Source organism: Rhinolophus sinicus, chromosome 8, assembly GCF_057876585.1.
Source record: "Rhinolophus sinicus isolate RSI-liver-muscle chromosome 8, RSI-T2T, whole genome shotgun sequence".
Lineage (NCBI taxonomy): Eukaryota > Metazoa > Chordata > Mammalia > Chiroptera > Rhinolophidae > Rhinolophus > Rhinolophus sinicus.
Window position 1 is genome coordinate 46,468,893 of NC_142508.1, and position 21,136 is coordinate 46,490,028.

The 21,136-nt window shown below is 50.8% G+C and overlaps 1 protein-coding gene across 8 annotated transcripts in view; it reads right to left on the reverse strand.

Annotated features, from left to right (window-relative positions):
* The window catches only part of WDR62 (WD repeat domain 62), a 42,949-nt gene that overhangs the window by 3,444 nt on the left and 18,369 nt on the right, over positions 1-21,136 (reverse strand). For 6 of the 8 annotated variants that reach the window (XM_088800618.1, XM_088800616.1, XM_088800617.1 and 3 more), the window contains 21 exons: positions 19,930-20,108; positions 18,172-18,263; positions 16,458-16,583; positions 13,466-13,533; positions 13,264-13,385; positions 12,357-12,432; positions 11,484-11,595; positions 11,300-11,363; positions 10,437-10,565; positions 8,793-8,926; positions 7,203-7,255; positions 5,008-5,226; positions 3,788-3,915; positions 3,331-3,434; positions 2,872-2,982; positions 2,448-2,582; positions 2,050-2,161; positions 1,795-1,936; positions 1,654-1,714; positions 812-1,426; positions 105-262 (listed from right to left, as the gene is read on the reverse strand). In XM_088800618.1, the coding sequence (XP_088656744.1) occupies positions 105-262; positions 812-1,426; positions 1,654-1,714; positions 1,795-1,936; positions 2,050-2,161; positions 2,448-2,582; positions 2,872-2,982; positions 3,331-3,434; positions 3,788-3,915; positions 5,008-5,226; positions 7,203-7,255; positions 8,793-8,926; positions 10,437-10,565; positions 11,300-11,363; positions 11,484-11,595; positions 12,357-12,432; positions 13,264-13,385; positions 13,466-13,533; positions 16,458-16,583; positions 18,172-18,263; positions 19,930-20,108 (2,940 nt within the window). The remainder of the gene's footprint in view (positions 1-104; positions 263-811; positions 1,427-1,653; positions 1,715-1,794; positions 1,937-2,049; positions 2,162-2,447; positions 2,583-2,871; positions 2,983-3,330; positions 3,435-3,787; positions 3,916-5,007; positions 5,227-7,202; positions 7,256-8,792; positions 8,927-10,436; positions 10,566-11,299; positions 11,364-11,483; positions 11,596-12,356; positions 12,433-13,263; positions 13,386-13,465; positions 13,534-16,457; positions 16,584-18,171; positions 18,264-19,929; positions 20,109-21,136) is intronic. The other 2 variants (XM_088800620.1, XM_088800621.1) reach the window with 2 other exon arrangements.

Sequence of the window (21,136 nt, forward strand, 5' to 3'; positions counted from 1 at the left end):
GATTAGGGGCCATCCAGGCCGGCCAGTCCCAGTTAGGGGCCATTCAGGCCGGCCAATCCCAGTGCACCCCCTCAGCCCTTTCCCGACCCCAGGGCTTGGCTCACCAGGTGGTAAAGGTCCCGGGCTTCTTGGAAGGCAGTCTGCAGTTTGTGCACGACGGTCCCCACACTGCTCAGCTCAAGGGGAGCTGGGGTCAGGCGCCTGGCTGGCACCCTGGGCTCCCCCCAGTGTCCAGGGCTGTTTTGGATCCGACTGAGCGCAACTGGGGGTGGAGGGGAGGAAATGAGAAAGACGCCTCTACTTTCTAGCTGGTCAAAGAGAAGCCAGGGTGGCTGGGCTGATCCCAACTGCTGTCCCTCTGCCTGGAACGCTTCCCTCATTCTCCAAGGCTCCCTTCCCTCCCTACCTGCAGGTCTCTGTTCAAATGCCACCTTCTCAATGATGCCTTTTCTCATCATCCTGTTTGAAACTGTAACCACTGTCCCCACTTCTCACTTCCTAAACCCTTTCTCTTATTTCTCTCCTTAGCACATACCACTTCATGATACACTTAACATTGTCCTCATAGATTTAGTTTGGGCAGTTCCCTCATTTAAGGGGTCAATTCTCTGTAGTCTCGTTTACCACCATGACCCAGTTTCCCAGGACCTAGAACAAAGCCCAACACATACAAATTGCTCACTAAATATTTCAGGAAATAAACGAATGGCACAAGCCTATGGCCTGGTCAAGTGCCTACCTTTGGAGCTGAACCAGCTGTTACAGGGGGTAAGCTTAGAGGACAACTCCTGATCCCAAGAGTGGTACTCACCAGGCGTGATGCTGCCAGGGACCCCTGGCCTGGTCTCCAGAAGTTGGGGGCTTTCGGGGTGGGCAGGGGTGTTGAGGGGCTCTGGGAGCCTTGGGAGAAAGGTGGAGTTGTGGAACTTCAGGGAGCTCCCATCCATGGGGCTGGGAGCCGGCAAGCTAGCTGCTATGACTGTGACATCGGGCTGTGTGGCCACAGGTTCCTGGGACCAGACACAACTAGTGGGTGGCTCCAGTGGGAGTGGGGGCAGCAAGAGCCCGTCATAGACGCTCGACAGGTTCAGTTTGAGGCTGGCCCGGGCCTCATGGTTGCCTCGGGAGGGCTGGGCAGGCTCGTGGCCCTTGCAGTCAGAATTGGGCGCTCCCGCGGTGGTGATGGCCTGGAGCTCCTGGCCCCGGGAGGCCAGCTCCCCCATGGATGAGGGCCTGTGGAGGGGCCTGGTCAGCTCAGCCAGGACAGGGTCCTCACTGTCCTCAAGGGAGGTGCTGTGTGACATCTTGGCATGGGAGCTGTCAGCGGCCTCCATGTAGGAGCAGGTAGAGGAGGTGTGAACACCCTGAGCCAGGTCTGGAGCGGGTAAGGCTGTGGGTGTCAGAGGCTTCCTGTCTGCGGGCAGCACTGAGGAGGAGGGGACACAGGATGTCAGGCCTGTGAGGCAGGGGGCTATAAAGGAAGCAGCCAGTTCACTCTCACACCCCAGCCGCAGAGCCAATGGACAGCGCCCCACCCCAGGAGGCTGCAGGGTCTGAGTGGAGCCTGTCCATCCCCACCCATGGTTCAGCTGGGCACCCAGGGCCATTTGCTGAGAAGGCTGGGGCTATTCATTTGGGGATGGGGACACTTACTCTGTGAGCACCAGGACTCTAGGGTGTCAAGGGGCTCCTGAGCCTTCTCCCCAGAGAGGACCTGCAAGCACAGCCCTGAGGTGAGGACAAGGTCTCCTGGCTCGCAGGCCTATGTCCCAAGGAGGTGACCCTAGTACTCACGTTGGTCTTGCCTGGAGAGGCGTAGCCAGTACCTGCTGTCAGGGGCTCGGCTCTGGGCTGGCTCCCCCCAAGATCTGTGAGTTTGACCTCCGGGGACTTCACGAGATGCAGGGACAGCCGGGGAGGGAAGGTATGAGTGAGCCTGTGGGGAGGAAACCAGGTGGTTGTGTCTGCTCTGAGGGTACCTGAGAGGACACAGCCCCGCCCTGGGGGGATACGGAAAGCTGGAAGGTTCACTAGTTTGCCAGCTCCTACCTGGATGTCTTCTGGAGGCGTGAGAGGAACTGGGCTGAAATGCTCAGCCGGGGATTTAAAAAGTCCTCATCCTCGGAGGCCTTCATGTCCCTTAGGGATCTGTGGAAGAGCTCTAGGGGAAGATGCCAAAGGAGCCATCAGAATCCCTCCAGCCAAGCAGCCCTGCACCCAGGCAGACCCACAGACCAGCTGGCAGATCCTTAGAAAACCCCATCAACAGACAACACAGAGCAACTGGATCAAGGAGAGGAAATTGTGCAGCTCAGTCGTTAGGATAAAACGTATGCCCTCACCACCCTTACCAGCCCTGCTGGGGAAAGCCCTAGCCCAGAGACGCCCACACTGTGCCCAGCACTGGATGGCATGCCCAAGCAGAGCTGAGAGGGGCAGTGCCCTACCCTCAGGGTGGGCATCAGTAAGCGTCTCAAAGTGGTGGCGGAGGAACTTCTCCTGCTCAGGGGTGTGGGGCAGGGAGCCATTGGATATGCCTGACACCTCAGGCCGGGTCAACTCTTCTGTGGTTCCTGGGCATTCTGGAGAGAGGCAAAGGGGGCTGGCAGGAGAGAACCTTCAACACCATGAGTCATGGCAGACACCTTGACAAAGACACCACAAACTTAACAATGGAGACAGCTGGACTCGCCCAGCACACACCTTGTTGCCACCAGGCCGAGAAGGAAAAACTAATGGCTGTCTTCCTGGTAAGGAAATTGAGGCTCAGTGGGCGCCAGGTGTAGGGCTGATGTGCCAGTAGTTATGCATCATGACCATCTCCTAGCCAAGGCCATACACTGCCCTTCCCTTCATCTGGCCCCCGTTTACCTGGCGTGGGGGTCATTGTCATGTCAAACCGAGGGTCTGGGTCCAGCTGTGGAGGGGAGGAATAGATGGTAGCGAAGCTGCACTCTAAGTCGGTCTCTGACTCCCCTGAATCTGAAACAGCAGAGCAGGGGCGGGGTGGGGCGTGTCAGGAGCCCAAAGCCAGGACCTTTCTGGGTGAGTCAGATCAGTGGCTCCATTTCTCTGGGCTTCAGTTTCCCCATCTAGAGAACAGGGATGATAATACCCAGCTTCTATTTTTATGGACCAGCAAGGTTACACTTGGAGGAAGTGTCAGAGCTGGGCTCCCACTGGTGGGCAGTCAGGTAACAGGAGGGCACACGTCTGTCCTCTGTGACAGACTCAGTTTCAGGATGACTGTGTCAAGGTCATCATCAGTGCCCAGAAAGGGGCCTGGCCAGACAATCAGATTACAGCAGGGTCCCTGCCTGGCCCTCTCACCCTCCGGTGGGCTCTGATCCTTCAAACCGATGGAGGAGACCCTGAGGTAGGAGTCATCTTGCTGGTCTCCAGGCTCCTGCTCCACCTCCTTCTCGCAGTACTTGCTGCAGTGCCAATAAGAGTGGGGTGAAGGATGATAACATACTAGTTAGTAAACAACATACTAGTTAGTAAACAACATACTAGTTAGTAAACAACAGGCCTCCACCCAGAACCCAACATCGGCACCCTGCTCCTCCTGGGAGCACCTCGCCTCTCCTGCCTCCTCCCAAAGGCCCCCTGCACCTCCATCCAGAACCAGGGAAATGGCTGCAAGTGAGGCCGCAGGGCTGGGCTCCTGCCCCTTCAGGGCCCCACGCCCTATGCCCCTCTGGGAGAGCAGTTCTTCTAGGGTATACCTGTCAGCTGAGGCTTCCTCTCGCCAACTAAGGCTCCCCTTGGTACAAAGGACACTTACCTGTCTGACTCTGGGACTGTCACCTCCGCCTCCAGGGAGTAAATGGTGAGCTCGTTGGCCTCAGAGGACTCCCTCTGTAGGGGCAGGAAGGAGGGATCCCCACAGCCATCTTCCTGGGGACTCTCTGACTGTGGGGTGAAGAGGTACAGCCATCTGAGGCAGCTGTGGCAACCAGGACCCCTGCTAAGTGTTACGGTAAAGACGTCAGGGATAATGGCAGCCCTCACTGTTGTACGCTCACTGTGCGCCAGGGCCTGGGCCAAGCACTTTGCTCACCGTGAGCTCATTCTGTGCCCCCACTGCATTGGCATCAGCCCTTTTACAGACAAGGAAATGGTATGGCTCCAACCCTCTAAGAGTCTATTCATATGAAGTTCAAGAACAGGCAAACCAATCCATGCTGAGAGAGGTCAGAATGCTGGTTACCTTGGGTGGAGGTACCGACTGGGAGGGGCACAGGGGTCTTCCTGGAGGTAGGAAATGCTCTATATTTTGACCTGGGTAGTGGATATACATAGGTATATACACAGGTAACAATTAATTATTCAAGCTATATACCTAAGATCTGAGCACATAATATATATATATTATGTATATATATATTATATGTATGTATATATATTACATATATACATATATATAATGCCACAATAAAAAGAAAACATAGGATAAAAAAGAATTTTATTTGGAAAATAATAGAATAACAGCTAAAAAAAACTGCTTCAGCACCTCTAAGGGGATCTCAGGCCGTTCTTAGCACTTGATTCCTATAAAGGTCCCCTGGGGGCTATTTTTTAATGACCTTTTTTTTGAAATCTTTTTCTTGGTCATCTTTTTAAAAAATGTGCGTATTTCTGAAAACTGAAGCTCAAAAAGGCAAGCCTTGCTCTGTCACACGGCCTGGAAGGGGTAAGGCTGGGCTCCACTTGCTCAAATGCCCCCCCCCCCCCCCCCCCCGCCCTGCACAGGCCTGCTCTCTGACCCAAGCTCTTAACCCCCAAGGTGACCAGCCTCCCAGGTTTCTGGTCTGCCCTGGGAAGTCTCACTGTGCACCAGCCCCGGGGCTCACCCTCCTGCCCTCTACCGTCTCAGGTAATCCTCTCGCACCCCTACAGTAGGACAGGCAGCCCTATTTCCAAAATGAGAGCAGTGAGGCCCCAAGTCCTGAGAGGGCAGTCGTGGTGCAGGTGGTGCAGGCCGGGCTGGGCAGGCAGCCTTACCTCACTCAGCAGGCCCACCAGGCTCTGCGGCTCCACTGTTTCCAGAATGGAGTCCTCCAGGCTGTCGGGCTTCATGGGGGTAAAGTAGCAATCCAGGTCACGGGCATCCAGGATGGTCTTGAGGGGCTCCTGGTCAGCCCGCTCTGCCCAGCGGCCATGTGGCTGATAGCTGTGCTTGGTGTGGAAGGCTGAGCCATCTGCCACATCGTCATCTCCTAGCTGAGGGTGACAGGGGATGGTCAAGCAGCCAGCCAAGTGAACACCAACTCCAACAAGGACCAAGGACACTGCATAGACCTCACTTAGTCTCTTGGCTTTAAATACTACTCAGAAACAACTCCCAGACATCTGTCTCCAGCCTGAACCTTGCTCTTAAACTTCAGAAGTCACATGCAACCGCTCTACAGATCCACATGGATGTTTAGTGGGTATTTCAAAGTGAACATGCTGAAAACAACTAATCTTCCCCCGAAACCTGCTCCTCCTAGAGCTTCCTTCCTTATCTAAGTTGTTCTTTCCAGTTGCTCAGGCCCAACACCTTGAGGTCACCCTTCATTCCTCTCTCTTGTTCTGTCCCTCCTACTCCACATTGTATTTCTTCAGCAAATTCTGTTAGCTCTGCCATGTAAACACATCCAAGATACAGCCACTTCTCCTCCCACCATGGTCTAGCCCACCGCTGTCTACTACCAAGACTTGCTTGACAGACATTGCAGGGTGGGTGTTTGAGAATTCAGCCTCTGGAGCCAGCCTGCCGAGGGTCGATCCTACGTCCTCTGATTCCTAGTTATGTGACCCTAAACAAGTTATTTAACCTCTTTGGTCTTCAATTTCCCTATCTGTGAAACAGGGATATGAAAAGCCCCTACCTCAATGAGATCTAAACGAGATAATACTTATAAAAGACTTAGAACAGAGCCCACACAGAGTAAGTGCACAGTGATTATTTGTTGACTATAATTCCAATTGTAATATACACTAAGAGGAAGCTTGGGGGCCTGAGAGAGCACGGCCAGATGCCCTGACCTGGTCTGCAGGGAATCAGATGGCAGTGGGGATTTCCCTGTGGAGCTGACATTTAGGCTTTGATCTGAGGTCTGACACTGTTCCTGAAATAAACCCTCCAACCTAGGGTTTAGGATTCTGTTGCCAACTTCTAACCCACCAGCTCCTCGTCTACCCTTCCTCCAAGTTAACAATCATTCATTCCATCCTAACATCACCTTGGTCCCTCTTTCCCTCGCATCCAATCATTTGGTTCCATCTTCAAAATCCCTCTAGAATCCAACCATTTCTTCTCCCCCCTGGTCCAGTCTCCAATCTCTCCTGCCTGGATTATCACAGCAGTCTCCTCCCTGGTCCCCCTGCTTGCCTCTCAGAGTTTGTTTCCCACAAGCAGCCACAAGGACCTGTTAACACCTGAGTTAGATCATGGTTGTCCTCAGCTCAGAGCCCTTCCTTGCCTCCGTCTCACTCAGTGTAATGGGGAAAAAAATAATTGGAGAAGAACAAGGAAATGTCAAGGGAACGCACCAGAGCCCACGTGGCCCCACAGCATGTGGCCCCCGTGGCCTCTCTGAGCCCTTCTCCCCTCATCCACCCTCAACCCAGGCACCAGAGCCTCCCTGCTTTTGCTTGAACACGCTAAGCATAATCCTGCCTCATGGCCTTGGCCCTTGCAGACTGTTCTGTCTTCAACATTCTTTCTCAGGACCTGCATTCCTCACTCTAGCTCTGCCCAAATATCATCATCCCAGTGAGGCCTTTCCTGCTTACCTTAAAATTGTCCCCCCCCCCCAACATTCCTTATTTCCTTCTCAATTTTTTTCCTCCATAGCACTTATCAGCTCCCAAAATACTATACTCTTTATCCGTTTAACGTGGATACTGTCCATCCCCCCACACAAGAAAATGAGCCCGTGAAGGCAGAGATTTTGTCTGCCTGGCTCATTGCTGTATCTAATGGCCAGGATAATGTATCTAATGCTGTATCTAATGGCCTAGCACAGGATAGGTGCTTAGTAAATACGTGTTGCATAAATGAAGGGCTAGCTAAGCTGAGACTGGGTGATGGGGTTCTCCAGGGAAAGGAGAGACATGGAGGGGGAAAGGGGCCCCTAGAGGAAACAAGTGCATAGAGGAGTGCACCCCTACTTTGCCAGCCCCAAGGCATCCCAGTCTCCAGGCAGACTCACCAGCCGCTTTGCCCAGAGTGGCAGCTTGCCGTTGGTTAGCAGGCACCGAGGATCTGGAGGGATACACGGAATCCATGAGAAGAGAATAAACCCAACAGACACATGGGCAACATACACAAACAGGCAGTTCTCCAAACAGACACTAGAGGACCCCAGAGACATAACAAAAGATGCTCAACCTCACTACCTGTCAGGGAAATGCATTTACACCATGGGATATGTTTTACCCATAATATCTGACCAAAATTAAAATGCTTCAGACTATCAAATGTTGGCAAAAGTATGGGGGAAGGAAGGCTTCACACTGACTGCTGGGTGTGGAGCAGTAACTGGATCTTGAGGGCCCCTGGAGTTTTCTTCTAAAAGAAAAAGTGTACTAACCCCAGGGTCCAGCCGTGCTAGTCCTCGGCCTCCGTCCTGGAGTAAAACTCTCACACATGTCCAAGGAGGTAGCCCACAAGTGGTCAGCATAGCCTCCTTCACAACCATGCACAGTTAGAAAAAACCTAAATGCCCACTCAGAGGGTATAACTTAAAATACCTTATTATATTGCTGGTTAAAAGAGAGGCCTCTGCTTTGTAGCCACAAACATACAGGTGGATAAGATGCTTTTGAGATAACTACGGTATAATTATTGACATAAATATGACCATATCCTATGGATATGTATATATATGTATATTAATGTTCAGAAAAAGGCCTATAAGGATTCACACCAAACTGATAAAAGTGGCCACCCTGGAGAGGACATTGGATCCGAAGCGAGGTGGCAACAAAGAAAATTACCATACTCGGATTTTTTTCCAAGGCTGAATTCTCATATTGCTGTTGCCTACTAACCACCACGCAATTGGCCCATGCCTGTTTTCTCCTTGTTGGTGGGGAAAAGCGCTAAAAGCATCCAGTGCTAATCACTGTTCCAGCCTCTCTCAAAGCTGGAGCAATCATGGCCAGTGAGACCTGAGAGAAGCCTGCCAGGAGCTTCTGGAAAAAAACTTCCTTTCTAAAGGAGACGATAGGAGGGAATGTAATATTCAACCATGCCTCCAATGCTTAGAACTTTAGCAACCATGTTGCAACCATGAGGGCCTATGCCAAAGGAAGACACAGAGGGACAGAAATATGCAGAGGGCCTGGCCTTTTATACAGTCATTAAGCTACCACTCTCTCTTCTGCCTGAACAACAGAATCTGTTCTGTCTTCTGGTTAATACACTCTGGTTTTCCCCTGGGACATATTCTTTACACCCCTCCCAGGAAAGGGAGAGTCTGCCTGAGAGAAAAGCCAATATGGAGAAGAGTAGAGCCAAGAGATAGAGAAAAATACATTCCTTTAACATCACCTGAATACCGGGATCCAACTGTGATTGAAGCCAATCCTCTGAAATTTTCACGTACATGAACCAATAAATCTCTTTCCAGCTTAAGCCTATGACAGTCTGGTTGCTATTACACTGAGAGCCCTAATATGATTATTGAGCTTCAGTATATGCCAGGCTCAGAAAACAAAGTAGTGGGCAAAACCCAGCAATGACTTCTACACTGACAGAGGTCAAAAGAAGGTCCCTTAGGATGGGCCCCTTTCCCAACCTGGATCCAAGCTCTCTTTGGATGGTGTCTTCAGCAGCTCTTCAGATTCGCACTCATCCTCCAGCTCATCCTCTGTCTGCTCTCCAGGGCTTAGGGAGCAAACCTCACTGGGTACGGATGCAAATGTCTCCTGCCTGAAGCCGGGAATAGGACGGCAAGGAAGAGAAATAGATAAATGAGGTGGTAGGGGCACCTGCTTAGGGCTGGGCCCCATGCTAGGTTGCACATGAACATATGGGACAGACTTCTGGTCAAGAAGGTACTGGGAGGTCTCATCTGCCACACCGCTCTGATAGAAATATATCAACACAATAAATGAGCTATAAGAAAGGCTGGAGGGGTGGGCCGGTGGCTCAGGCGGTTGGAGCACTGTGCTCCTAACGCCAAAGGCCACCGGTTCGATTCTCACATGGGCCAGTGAGGTGAGCTGTGCCCTCTATAGCTAAGACTGTGAGCAATAGCTCTCCCTGGAGCTGGGCTGCCGTGAGCAGCCGGAGGTTGGTGTGAGCTGCTATGTGGTGCCATGGGCTGCTGTGTGCTGACGTGTGCTACCGTGAGTGGCCGATGGCTAGCGTGAGTGACCGGCAGCCAGCATGTGAACGGCAGCCATCGTGAGCGGCCAGCAGACGAGAGCTGCCGTGAGCTGCTGTGAGCCGCCAACCAACAACCGGCAACCGACTGCGTCAGCCGAGCAGAGCACAAGGCTCATAATACCAGCATGGGCCAGGGAGCTGTACCCTACAACTAGACTGAGAAACAACAGCTTAAAAAAAAAACCAAACTGGGGGTTGGGTGGGAGGGTGGGGGCAAAAGAAAGAAAGAAAAAAAAGGCTGGGCTCAAAAAATAAGGCAAACTCTCCAAGGGCCACAGCAATGGGACAGAAAGCAAAGCAGATAGTGGGGTTTGAGTTGCTGGTTCTGTTCTCGGAAGTGAGGGGTAGCAGTGAGATTTTAGCTCCTTTGGAGTACAGGAGTCTAAAACACGCTTCCCACGAGGTGGGCACTGGAGCCAGGACCCTGCTCCAGCTGTGAGCCTCAAAACCAGGAGCCAAAAGGAGCTGCTCTCTCCCTTGGTGTCTAGATCTGCAGTACCTCCAATACCACTGTAGGACAGGTGGCCCATATCAAGGCCCCGTCCCCAAGAGGAGGCAAAGCCTCAAGACAGAGACAGCTCCTGGATTAAGAAAGAAAAACCCCAAAATCTCCTACTCAAAATGAGACCTCCAAATCAAAATCCCAAATCAAAAACTAGAACATGAATCTACTCCAAATAAAAGTGGTCTTGCAGCAAAAGACTTTAAAGAATACGAAGGCAACTCAACTCCACTAACCCTTCCCTGACCACCTCCCTCCTCATGGCTGGCTGGAGCAGGGGCCTCCTCTGGTCCCCACAGTGCCCTGGGGCTTCCCCATCACAGTGTTCACAGGCCCTCTGAGCACTCTGCTGTTCCACTGCAAAACCCTTCTCATGTGTATTATCATTACTTTGTATTCAAAGTTCATCTTCCCCACTAGACTGCGAGTATACAAAGAGCAGAGCTATCTTGGCCATGGCTATGTCCCCCGCATCACTCCTCTCAGGGCCTAGGGCAGGACAATATTCCTCTGGGGGAGGACAGATGGGGATGGACAGGTGGATGCCACGACCTGGGGTGTCTGCTCCACTTCGCATCCTTCGTGTTCCGCTGCTGCTGCTCTCGGTGGTCAATTTCCAGCAAGTGCTGCTTCATGCAGTTGGTGATCTCCGGGCCCAGATGCCAGATGAACACGCAGCTGCAGAGGCCAGAGAGAGATGTGGAAGGGGGAGGAACAGTGACTATGGAGCCACCTGGTTCACCACAGCCAAGACACCCTTCCCTGGTCCCTCCCAGAAAACACCCCATTATCTTAGTGCAGGGGCTCTGGACCACGTCAGGTCTATACCCTGGGTAGGCTGCAGGGCACCCCAGCTAACCAGGGCCCCTTCTGAGGGCGTCAAGACTCAAGGGGGCTGTGAGGAAGGATTGTAGTAAATTGAAGGGAGCAACAAAAGGTACTTCTTTGAGCACCAACCACATGCTAAGTGATTTATTTTATATATATATATAAAATATTATATATATACACACACGCACACACACACACACACACACACACATACACACACACACATAAAATTTACCTAAGGAAACATGCCAGGATGACATATATAGTCATCTCACTTGATTCTCACCATACAATTTTCAAGGTAGATGGTATCACCTCTCTTACAAAGGAGCACATTGAGTTAGAAAGGGGAGATGACCTGCTCAAGGTCACAAGTAAATAAGTGGCAGATCTGGGATTTGAACTGAGGTCTGGGTGTGATACCAAGGCGCACCCATCCAAAGAGAGAGAAAGCTGGAACACTCAGAAGAGCTCTCTGCACAGGCCGGCTGTAATCCCGGCATTGCTGGTGTCTGAGCCCCTGCTCTCCCCACCACTCCCAGAGGGAGGCCAGCCAGGGGCAGCCTCCAGGCCTTTCCCACCTGTCTCCGGATACTGTGATCAAGTGACGACAGTCGTAGGTGAACTTCATGCCAGTGACGATTTCTAGAAACAGAGCAGAGAAGCTGTGCGTTTTTTTCTGTGTTTTGTTTTTAGTTTCAAACGCTGGCCTTCTGAGTCAGAAGGCTGTATGGGGAGCTGTCCCAAGCAGGAAGGCACACCCACCGGAATGGCCAAACATCTTGGCAATGCACTCGCCCGAGTAAAAGTCAATCACCGAGATGCTTTTGTCAGAGCAGCTTGTGGCTAGGAAGGTGCCTGAGGGGTCCACGTGGACCTGCCGAGAAGAGGACACAATGATGCTTGGGCTGCCTGCTGCTTCCCTAATGTGAGGCCGGGTCAGACATCACAGCCCCCACTGACTGAAGACCACCTGTGCTGGATGTTTGGCATGTGGACTCATCCCAGATAGCCCTCACAACACGCACCCCCGGAGGGCAGAAACTCCTGCTCCCATTTTACAGGTAAAGAAATTAACAACCACAACAATGGTACTGATGGCGGCCAGGCCCTGTGCTAAGCATGGTGCGTGTGTAACTTGTTTCCTCCACAGAATAACCCTATGACAAGAAGCTCTTTGTATTTGCATTTTACAGATGATAAGACAGGCTTGAGAGGAGGTGACACTTACCCAAGGTCACAATCAGCCTGAGACAGAGCTGAGGGGGGTCTGACCCTACAACTTGAACTCCTAACTAATCCAGAGGCTCTGAGAAGGTCCCTGCCTTGGCCTGGATAACACAGGCAGGGGACAAGCCTGATGAGGGAGCCCAGGTCTCCCTGATTCTTCCCACCCCATTCTGTTGCCACTCAAAATGGCCCCATTTGGCGAAGGGTTCAGCAAATAAAGGTGAAGTAGTCTGGTCCACCCCCGTCTCCCAAGTGTCCTTGGTTAGCCAGGCCAGAGTGGGTGCTGGCTAGCATGTGATCCTTTGATCAGGTGCCAAGGAGGACACAGGTCTCAGGTGGCCCATTGGGGCAGCGGACACAGGGGGACCTAGTGCATGGCAGTCTGTGCGTAGGGCCCCGGCTCCTCACCTTCAGCAGGGATCCTTCATCACCCTGGGAGCCCTTGTAGCACTTCTTCTGCTTCCCATTCATGGTGTTGTAGACTCTGGGGGCATGAGGACAAAATACAGCCAACACAGACCTGCCTACCCACTCCTTCCTCTCCCCTAGAAGCCCCCTGCCACCTCTTATCCCCCATCCAAGGCCTGGACTGAAATCCCATCTCAGAGAATGAGATGCCACCTCAGGCTGAGGTCACAGAGATTATGTATTGGGGTGTCCGGCTGAGTTAATGTCCATCTCCCCAACCACAGAGCAAGGTGAGTGCCTGGCACCCAATTTGAATTGAACAGATGGAGGTGGAGAACCTGTTAGCACATGGCCCGCCCCCGGCTCACTCCTTCTCCCCTCCCCTGGCTCACTCTTCCATGTCCTTCCATCAAGTTCAGCTTGATTTCCAGGTGAGGTCGGGTGTCTCCCCAGGGCCCCTAAGCTCCCCGCATCCCAGCCTTGACCACTCCATGCTGTCACTGTCTGGTGAAGGGTCTGTTTCTTTTCCACCAGACTGTGAGGCAGGGTCTGGCGCTGGCCTGCTCACTGCTGTAACTCCTGCACTGTCTGTCCCAGACAGGTGCTCAGGGAGTGTAGATGAATGAGTAAGTTTATGAGCCACATCAGCACCTCTTAGTCGCCCCACATAGCTTCTGGAGAGCCAGAAGGAACCCTCTGCTGATCTGGAGGCTAGCGCTAGGTGAGCTCAGCTCCTAGGAAACACCCGCTGGGTTCCTCCACCCCACTCAGCTTCTCAGGGACCAGATGAGCAGGGGCAAGGAAAGCAGACAGCTCATGAGAAAACCGATGCAGCTAGGTTCCATACAGGCCCCACTCAGAAAGCAGTTCAGGCCAGACTGACTAAGGGCCCAGGGCAGCTCCTCACCTCACATTGCGGTCCTGACAGGCCACGGCAACATACTTCTGGGTGATATCAATGTCCATGTCATACAAGGTGGTCTTCTCGGCCACATGGTGGGTACGGACAAAGTGAAGCCCATCTGAGCCCTGGCAGGGCAGGCAGAGCCTTCAGAGGACAACCCTGACAGGCCCCACCCCCACCCCCCAAGGAGGCCCCCCCACTCTACCCGCTGGGCACTGCGAAAGTAGATGCTCTTGTCAGCCCCACAGCTGATCATCTGGATGTCTCTGTTGCCTGGAAGAGGAGGCAGCAGTGTATTAGGCAGGGAAGGGCCACCCCTGGGCCTGACTGGGGCCAGGGATCCTACCTAGGCAACCCCACTATAAGGGATCTCTGCTGGGGGTCAGGGAGGGTTTCCCAGAGGTGAAGTGGGGGCTGAGTACAGGCAGGACTCTGTAAGATGTGAGCTGTGTGTCCGAGGAGGTGCAGATGGAGCAGTTGCAAGGGAGGCCTCTGCAGAGCAAGGGCAGATAGGGGAACAAAGGCCAGGGACACAGAAAGGGCACCACGTCTAAGACAGGCAGACCCCTGGGAGGCTCACGCCATCAAGAACAATCAGAACATCCACACACACCTCAGGCTAGGCCCGTGCCCCATGTGCCTCCCTCTTCCTGTACAAATGTGACCCAGGGGCTCAGAGTCACACAGTCCTCATCCCAGGGCACAAAGAGTGAGGACAGGGGCAGGACTGAAGCCAGGCACTCTCTGGTTACACATTGCTCTGAACCCAGCTTCCTCTCCGAACCTCAGCTTTCCATCTGTACAATGGGGCCTATAACACCTCCTGCCCCAAGAAGTTGTATGGCTGCCATGGTAAGCACTACAGATGTCCTTGCTTTTATTATTCTTCTTTCTTTATAGAATAATAACAGCACAAGTACCTCACAGAGTTGTGGTGAGGATGAAAAGACAATAAATACTTAGAGCCTTGGTATGACAGATGATAGGACATTCGAGAGAGCTCAGGCCTGACATACAAATTCAGATGTCACTCAGGAGTCACTGGCTCACAGAAGGGAGTGAGCCCTGTGTGGGGCAGGGCATGTGACATGGAAGGGGCCCAGAGAGGGCCTGAAAGTTACTGGTAATGTTCTGCTGCTTAACCAGGGGTGCCGGAGCCAAGCACTTAGCAATGTTAGGACCGTGAACAACCAGAAGAGTCACTGGCTATAAATAACGGGTGTGCGTGTTCTAGTTCATACCGACTATGAACCTTGATGTGGCTGTTCATTGTGTTACAGTCATGCGCAGCTTTAAGATGGGTATACGTTCTGAGAAATGCATAGCTTGGTGATTTCATCATTGTGAGAACACCACAGAGAGCACTTACACACACCTAGATGGTACACCCTACCGCTCCTAGGCTACCAGCCTGTATTGCGTGTTACTGCACAGAACAACATGAGATTAAATCCAGCACTAGAGAAAATAATGCAATCAAGAGACACGGTAAACACGAGAAGCATGAGGCTGCTGCCAGTGCGGAACCCTGCACTTTCTGTTCTCGTTAGACAACGGGGACACACAACTTGGAGCCCATACTCCTGGTGCTGGCATAACACGGCATACTGTTTTACAGGAAACTTTGTTTTATAAGTAGAAAGAGTATACTCTAAAATAATGATTAAAAGTACAGTATAGTAAATACACAAACTAGTGACATAGTCATTTATTATGATTATCAAGTATTATGCACTGTACATAATTGTATGTGCTACTCTTTCATCCGACTGGCAGCGCAGGTTTGTTTACACCAGCGTCACCACAAACACGTGACCTCTATGATGTGAGTTGCACTACGACATTATGACAGCTAGTGTCACTAGGTGATAGGAATTTTTCAGCTCTGTTATAATCTTACAGGACCACGTTGATGTATGCAGCCTGTCACTGACTGAAACATTGTTTTGCGGCACATGATTGTATCCTGTAAACTAGATGCACTGTATTCACGTGTTTGGACATATGTAGGCTGGGTTTAGGAGCTGTATCCTCTCAGACTGGCTGGGGCTCTAAGGAAGGCCCACACCCTTCAGAAAGTGGCCTAAGGACCAACTCCCGGGCCACCCCCAGTCCAGTCATCACCTCTGTGCGATGTAGACCATTCATTACAGGTGAGGTCACTGCTGGCCAAACTGCCTGTTTTTGTTAGGTCTTCATCAAGATACATCAAACATTGTTAACTTGTTTTTGCACAGTTCCTTATCAAGGTAGCTAGAGAGAGGTAGGGCAGTAAGTGGGGAGGACTAAGGGACACTAATAGATTCTCAGTCTCACTTCATGGTCAAGCATTTCGATAGAGTACCTGAATGTATTCTCCCAATGAATACATTCTTCTTAAATGTAGTTTTGAACAAGTTCTTGGGCTCCAATCAGTTACATCCCACAGGGCCTGCCTCCCTTCCCCTTGGAATTCCTTAGAGCCAGTGGTCTCCATACGGAATCTTTTCAGTCTTGGAGGAATCCCTTTGATTTCCTGGTTGAGTGTGGGCTTTGGAGAAGGACAGCCTCAGGCAAGATCCTGGGCCTGCACCTACTAGCTGGCGTCTGGCTGTAACATGGGGTAAGGAAGAAGCAAACTGCCGGGATGGTACAAGAATCATCCCCACACAGAATCAGCCTCCAACACTTGTCACCTGTTTTTCGGCCAAGATCACCAATGCCCATCCTGCCTTCTCACAGGATTGGCACCCTGACTTCTTTTTGGGGAGCAGCACTTGCCTAATACCAGTCCTTCTGGATCAGGAATGGAGGTAGGTGGGGGCTGGGCACATGAGTCAGACCTAGCCAAAGAGAACACCCCAAGCCCTGGCACCGATAACTGTTCTGAAAAGGGCAGGTGCCTCAAGCCAGCAAAAGGAAACTCAGTGCTGTGAGAAGCTCCCAATTTTTGTCAAAATAGACAGGAAGAGGGGCAATATCTTGCTAGTGGCCCAGTGACAAATGAGATCCTGCCCTCCAAAGAAAGGCACAGCTAACAGAGAGAGAGAGAATCCTGATAATTTAATTTTTAAAAATTCAACCTTTGGATCCAGCTGTGCCTGAATGCAGAGCTTGTTTCTCCCTTTTGTGTTTAAGCTAAAGGGAGCTTTTGCTGTTACTTGTAGCCATCAGAGCCCATCTAATGAGATGCCAGAAGCAGGAAGGAAGGGGCTCACCTGCAAACTTGATGGCCGTGATGGAGGAGGAGTGATCATCCAGGGTCTGCTCCAGGTTGTAGTTCTTCTCCACGTTCAGTACGTGGATCAGTCGGTCCCGACTGGCCGAGGCGAGCAAGGTCAGCCCTATGAGTGCAGAGGGTGGCCCCGGATTCCCGGGAGGCTGCTTGATGCCTTGGCCTCCCAGAAAGTAGTATGACTGAGCTGTCCAGGCCTTGAAGAAGGGGTCTTTGGTTCCATAACTACCACTAACTTGCCTCAAACCCAGAAGGGGGCTGCTCCCTCAGCTCTGTGTAGTCTTTCTCCAGAGCCCCCAAATCCTGGCATTTCATATCCCACGCCACCAGTTTAGGGAGGATGAATCTTCATGTACGCGGGGATGCTCCTGCACTCGTGCACACAGCAGACATTCTAGCAGAGCCCAGCACTCCTTCCTACCAAGTCCAACTCCTTGGCATGCCACATGGAGCCCTACCAATTTCTCAGCCTCCTGAAAATGCTGCCCCCTAACTCTCTGAACTCTGGCTATACAGGCTTTGTCCAGGCCCTACTGACTACCTACCTGCTGCCACACTTCCTTCTACCACTACACCTTCCCTGCTGGCCCCCTCAGACAGTGCCTACCCTGGTCACCTGGTAGGCCTAACATATGAACGGAGGTGAAGGTGAGCTCAGGAAAGGTGTACTGAGTGAAGAGAGATGTAATGAAACTTTGGTGGCACAGAGGTGCAGGGGAAGAGGAAGGAAAGAGCAGGGGAAAGATCATTAACACATGAGGACATAACCCTGCCTATGTTATGTTCCTGCCAAGAGTGTATTATTGGAATCAAATTATGAGGAAAACAAACAGACAAATCCAAATGGAAGGAAATTCAAATAAAATGACTAGACTATATACTCTGCAGAAAGACAAGTTAAATCTATAGAAATGTTCCAGAATAAAGGTGACAAAAGAGCCACAACAACTAAAGAGTGAACCTGGATTGGAAAAATAAAGGTGGTTTAATAAAGGACCATAATTGGGATAACTGGCAAAATGTGAATAAGGACCATTAAGATAGATGACAATATAATACCTAAGTGAAATTCACACATTTGCTAAGAACTATGGTCATGTAAATGGATGACCTCATTCCTAGGAAATGCTTATAGAAACATTTAAGGGTGAATGGGCATCATGCTCTCAAATAGTTTAACAAAAGACAACAATAATGTATGTGCTATTATCTAATTATATGTGGTGCATATTTACATACACAAACAGACGGAAATAGAGAGAGGGGAAGCAGATAAAGTCATTATACAGTCATAGGGTCAGACAGAATTTAAAAGAAAAAACTTGGGGGATCTAGGTGAAGAACATATGGGTATTCGTTGTAATAGTCTTGCAATTTTTTGGTAGGCATCAAAGTTTTTGAAAATAACATGTTTAACTGTGGATCTATCTCCTCCAGTATAGGATGAGCTCATTTACACATTCACTCATCCACCTCTGCAGGCTGAGTACTGTTTGGGGTGCTGGGCACCGGGGTAAACAAGTCGAGTCCTGCTGCCAGTATCTTGCCTTCTGGAGTCCTAATCACTCTGCTCCCAGGGCTAAACACAGGACGTTCAGCCATCATTCACAGCCCTATCACATACCAACTGCCCCTTCTCTGTGGCTCTGCCAGGAGCACATTCCCCTGCTCTCCCCGCCACCTTGCCGTGGGCTCACCTGTCTCAGGCTTGGAGTACTCCAGGCACAGCACCTCAGCATCATGGGCCTCCATCTTGACCAGCTCGTCCATGAAGTGCAACTCATGGATCCTGGGAGACATAAACTGCCTGCTGTACTCTGCTCAGAGGGCGTCCCCACCCCCACTCCCACCCCAGGTACTCTGCCACTGCCAGGTAGGAGACATGGGGAACACCCTGCCTTGGCCAACTAGTCTAGAGATGCCCAACCACTCTTATCATCTAGAAACCTGCCATCTTAAAGGAAGCAGTTGCGAACATAGGAGTACCTCAGTGAGCACCACCCCTGTGGTTCCATGGGCCAGATCTGGGACAGCCCTCTGGGGGAACAAGGGTTAGGGCAGAGCTGTATCAGAGGTGACCCCTGAGGGTGGGGCAGGGACCAGGGGTCAGAGGTCACACTCAAGGATAGGACCTATGGGTGGGAACATTTGATTCCAATCTCTCATTCTTTAAGAATCTTAAATCTAGATTTTCCTTGTCTTTCCAAGTGAAATCAATCAATCAACAGGTCATCCAGGATTGAAATAAAGAGATAATCACCCCAGCTCCTTTGCTCTCTACCTGTGTGATCTTAGCCTAGCCACTTGGCATGTCTTGCCTCAGTTAACCCTTCGGAAAATGACGCTGATAACAGCACTTACATCAGAGGGTCAGTGAGAGGACTACCATGTTTCCCCAAAAATAAGACCTAGCCGGACCATCAGCTCTAATGCATCTTTTGGAGCAAAAATTAATATAAGACCAGGTCTCATTTTACTATAATATAAGACCCGGTCTAATATAATAATATAATGTAATATAATATAATATAACATAATATAATACTGGGTTTTACATTAATTTTTGCTCCAAAAGATACATTAGAGCTGATAGTCTGGCTAGGTCTTATTTTCAGGGAAACACGGTACATTGGTCGATATACATAGTATCAGGCAAGCAGCCAGCCTAGGGAAAGAGTGCTATGCCCATGTAGTTCTTATTTTCACCATTCACAGCAGAGCACCATCAATACGAGCTGCCCGCTGGCACATTCGGTTTGCCTCATGCATGACTGATATCAGAACAGTTGCCAGCATTTAAAAATAGAAATTTCACAGAAAAAACACCTTGCACTTTCTGTCCTTCTTGAACAATGGGAACACATGACACTCCTGGTGCTGCGTGGTGGATGCCCCTTTATGGAGGACATGCTACCCTGTTCCCCCTGGTCCCTGCCATCCCTCAACAGCCTTAGCCCCCAGGTGGTCACAGCTATCATTCATCAACGTAAACCTGGTCCCTGTGACAGGCTACTCTTCTGTCAGCACATACTGGGCCATAACATCTTGAAAAACCTCTGCAATGTGAAACAAGCCCTCAAATGTCCCTCCCATCCTCCTGGCCCTTCTCCCAGGGCAACCAGGACAACCCCCCCCCACACACACACACACCAAAGGGCAGCTGGCATCTTCTCTGATGGTGCAGCAGTGGTACCACATGGCTAGTATAGTATCATCCTGGCCTAGTGTCAGGCAAATTTGCCGGTCTACTCTGTAGGCAAACTTCACATGTCCCAACTGCTGAGGTCCTGGTAGCTACCAACATTTCAGCCCTTTTGAAAGACAGTTCCCAGGGGTGGCTGGTCACAGGATTGCTACTCACAGCCCCTCATTCCCAACGGGTAGCTGGAAATGCGAAGGCCAGGGCTCCTCCCCACCACCCTGAGTACACTAGATACCCTCTGGGGCCCACTTGCCTCAGATTTCCACTCCGGTCGCCTGAAGCCAAGTGTTGGCCATCAGGACTGACCTGCATGACTCGCACACCAGCTTTCACATCCATAGGCATCCCATTCTCACTCCCCCGATCTGGGAAGTGTGACGTGTCCTGCAGGTGCTGGATGTCGTTCTCTATATACACTACCTTCAGCAGGGTCTGCAGGAAGGAGAGGGCTAAGGTCAGTGCTGTGAGCAGCTCTGAAGCACTTCTGCAATTTGGTCTTCCAACAGCCAGTCTCCCATTCTTCGTTAGTGACAGAACTCCACTCAGAATAATAACTATGTTTCCCAGCCTCCCTTGCAGCTAGATGTGGCTGTGAATAAATTTTGATCAATGAAAAGTAAAGCAAGCAAGAACCCTTCTGCTTTCTTTTCTGAGGCCTAGAATTTTGATGTGATGACTGGAGCTCCAGCAGCCATTTTGGATGCTTAGGACAAGGGCCACTCCTTCAAAATAGTAAAATGGGAGAGCTAGAAAGCTCTTAGATCTCTGAGGGTTTCCTACAGCTGCCATAACAGCCTGGAATGGTTATCTCCAGACTACTTTTATGAGTCAAGAAAACCAAACTTCTACCTCTTGGTTTGCGTTTTTTTATTGTGTACAGTCAAATATAACACATGTATCACAAGTGCAGAAGAATATGATAGTATTGTGTGGGAGTGAGGGGAGCAGTAAAGGAGCACATGTTATATACACCCTGCATGAAGGGCTTTTTTTAGTTCCAGACACACTGACTTCTCAGGTTTTCCAATTCACCAAGCTCTTTCCCATCTCAGGGCCTTTGCACATGTTATCCCTTTGATGTGGGCCACTCTCCCCTCCCCTCTTTACTCCTCCCAATCCTCCATATCTCAGCTTAGTTGTGTCTTCCTCCAGAAAGCTGCCCCTGATGCCACAGAAAAGATCAGATGACTCTGTTATGTATCCTACTAGCACTTTGCAATTTTATTTCATGGTGATTACATTTGTCATTATATCATAACTTGTGCAGTTATTGGTTCACTGTTTACCTCCCCACACTAGACTGTGGGTGCCACGAGTGCGGAAGGGTCTGTCTTAGTCACTGACATGTCCCTAGCATGTAGCATGGCACTAGCACAGACCTTAATAAGTCTCTGCAGAATAAATAAATACATTCCGGTCTCAGCTCCTCAAAACAACTCCCTTACAAACATAGCAATACA